General features: G+C 33.5%; 1 protein-coding gene across 1 annotated transcript in view; it reads right to left on the reverse strand.

Moving 5' to 3' along the window:
• Positions 1-633, reverse strand: part of LOC119586975 (GRIP and coiled-coil domain-containing protein 2-like) — a gene marked incomplete at its 5' end in the record, with an annotated part of 25,570 nt that continues 24,937 nt past the window's right edge. Inside the window, 1 exon segment of the mRNA XM_037935713.1 lies at positions 1-602. Coding sequence (XP_037791641.1) covers positions 538-602 — 65 coding nt within the window.

Genomic DNA, 633 nt, shown 5'->3' on the forward strand with positions numbered 1-633 from the left:
TAACCCCAAATGCAATATAACTATTGCCAATATACATTTTGAAGAAACCTATACACAGAGACCTTCATTAATGATAGAATAACCCAACACCAACTCTATGGTCCCTAAAAACCAAGTTGTGTGATCACGTATATAACAAATGATCATAAGTATAGTATAACATAAGTGTAAAATATCAAAGGCCCAAGGCCTTAATATTACTGCAGTATTCATTCTGCCAGACTTCTCTGGAAGTCCAATTATTTGCTTTAACACTTCAAATTGTATACATTTCCCCTTTTCTTTGGTAAATATTGACACAAAGAACTCATGTTAAATTATGGCACCCTTTTTCTATCTTTCTTTGTTGTTGTTTTTTTGTGTATAGCAATGTCCTTGACAATGTTCCAAGCCTTCATCTAATATGTACATCTCAACATATAACTCCACAGAATCTACAAAAAAAAAATTTACAACCTAAAGTGTAATAACCTTCACATCCCAACATAAGTTGCAATGGAGACTTATGAACAGATTTCAAAATGGTGTGGCCACTTGTTATCTACTTGACCAGAGATGTAGATAATCACTCCATCCTCCATTTGAGGCTCCTTCATCTGTTCCTGAAAGAAATGTGTAAATAATCTTTAAGTG

Source organism: Penaeus monodon, chromosome 22 (genome assembly GCF_015228065.2).
Source record: "Penaeus monodon isolate SGIC_2016 chromosome 22, NSTDA_Pmon_1, whole genome shotgun sequence".
NCBI lineage: Eukaryota > Metazoa > Arthropoda > Malacostraca > Decapoda > Penaeidae > Penaeus > Penaeus monodon.